The 1,799-nt window shown below is 44.5% G+C and overlaps 1 protein-coding gene across 1 annotated transcript in view; it reads left to right on the plus strand.

The window, feature by feature from the left end:
- The first annotated feature begins 246 nt into the window (after nt 1–246).
- The window catches only part of il11a (interleukin 11a), a 5,822-nt gene continuing 4,269 nt past the window's right edge, over nt 247–1,799 (plus strand). Inside the window, exons 1-2 of the mRNA XM_084336197.1 lie at nt 247–365; nt 1,145–1,302. Of these exons, the coding sequence (XP_084192323.1) occupies nt 359–365; nt 1,145–1,302 (165 nt within the window). The 5' untranslated portion in view covers nt 247–358. The remainder of the gene's footprint in view (nt 366–1,144; nt 1,303–1,799) is intronic.

The following is a 1,799-nucleotide window of genomic DNA, read 5'->3' on the forward strand; positions in this document are numbered from 1 at the left end:
ACTGTCCGAGTGTCTGTCTTTAGTAGTTTATTAAAAGGACAACAGGAGGAGCTGCTCTCAAACTTTACCATACAGAAAGTTTGAAGATATTGAGTTGCCGTTCTTCTTTTCTGTCGGAGCCGGGTTGTCAGTCACCCTGTTTCTCTCATTCATTCATCCCCTCCCGTGCTGCTGCTCTCCCGCGCCGCGTGCCTCCTCACTCTGACTGGAGAGCGAGCGCTGCGAAGGACAAGAACCCGAAGCACGTGACAATTTCCGGAGTTCAATTTAATTATTAATTTTCTCTATTTATTTATTTATTTATTTATTTATCTACACTTTTTTTGCTGGTTTACTTATTTCTTGGACCCGGACAAATATGAAATGTAAGTATTTATATATGATTTGATTTATTTACAATTGCTCATTTTGTCACACAATTACAATTTCGCTTTCAGCTGTGTGTCTATTTTTTTTTTAAATTTTATATATAAATAGTTTGGATTTTTTTTGTGCTATATATCTATATATCTATGCTGTCCCTATAGGCTAAATCTAGGTAATTGACTTGTATAGGCTGCATGCTAAGCCATTGTGGACCACCTTCTGTGTTGATGCCTTCAGCCTACTGTTGCTAAGTTTAACAAAGACTGAACGTGCCTGCAGTGCTCCCGCTGTGCTCTGAGGCTGTGATACTTGTGGTTCACCTGTAATTATCAAGCATCCATCATTTCAGCACAAGTTGTGGTTGCCTTTTAATACTTAGCCTACCTTGTATTTGAACATGAAAGACACAGGATGAATGAGCTTACTGTTACAGAGTTGACTTCTCTTGGGCTATATAATTTATGCCACACACAACTCTCAAGTACCTATCCAATTGCAGGTGTGACAATCCGCAGCATTCATTGCTGTTGCTTAGAGTAAAGGAATGGTGCTATTTTGTGTCACACGTCTTACATGATTTAATGGTTTGCATTCAGCCGCGTGTGAAAACATGACCCTGACACTGAAGCCCCACAGAGCTCCTCTGCCAAGTCTGGGACCATTGTTTATATTATGGTGCGATATCTTCCCTGAGAGATGACAGTCCGTGGCCTGAGGCCATTATCATTATGGCAGCGTGACAGCACCTCTCCTAATTGCTTCCGTTTTCTCCCCCCAGTGCTGGTGGACTCCTCCTCATCTCTCCTCTTCTCGCTGCTATTGGCTCAGCTGCCCGTGTTTACGTCTGGCTCCCCAGTCCATCACCGGCGGCTACATGATCTGGACAAATTGTCCAATCAAACCAAAAACCTAATGAAGATCACACAGGACCTTCTGGTGAGTTGGACGTGACGTCACACGGCGGTCAGCCATGCAGGCTCATGTTATTGAACGAGGGATGGACTGACTATGTTAATTGAATTTGCACTGCAAAGGGGGAGCTGGTTGTTGCGTCAGAGCCCGCGCCGTAATTGTTCCTGACCTCAATGGCGTTTAGTCATTATTTATATCTCACCCATCAAACGGTCAAACCGGTACTATAGCATCAGGCCGTGTTGTGACTCAGTTGTAGTAACACTGGTTAAGAAGGGTTTGCTTAGAGCTTTCTGCTCCAAGCTGCTTTCATCGATGACAGAATGGCTGGGGTCCTTATGCATGCTGGCAGCGCAGGCCTCTGGGGAGACTTTACTGGGTGATCTCACATTTAATCCCCCATTGGACAGACAGGAGGTGGGGGCTCTGACTCAGCAACCTGCTGCTCTAGTCACCTGATGGGTGCGCTAGATACCAAATTCCCAGTGAAAGTGCACCTAAATCGCTTACCTTCATTTATT

This window comes from Notolepis coatsorum (genome assembly GCF_963971535.1).
Source record: "Notolepis coatsorum genome assembly, chromosome: 19".
Classification (NCBI taxonomy): domain Eukaryota; kingdom Metazoa; phylum Chordata; class Actinopteri; order Aulopiformes; family Paralepididae; genus Notolepis; species Notolepis coatsorum.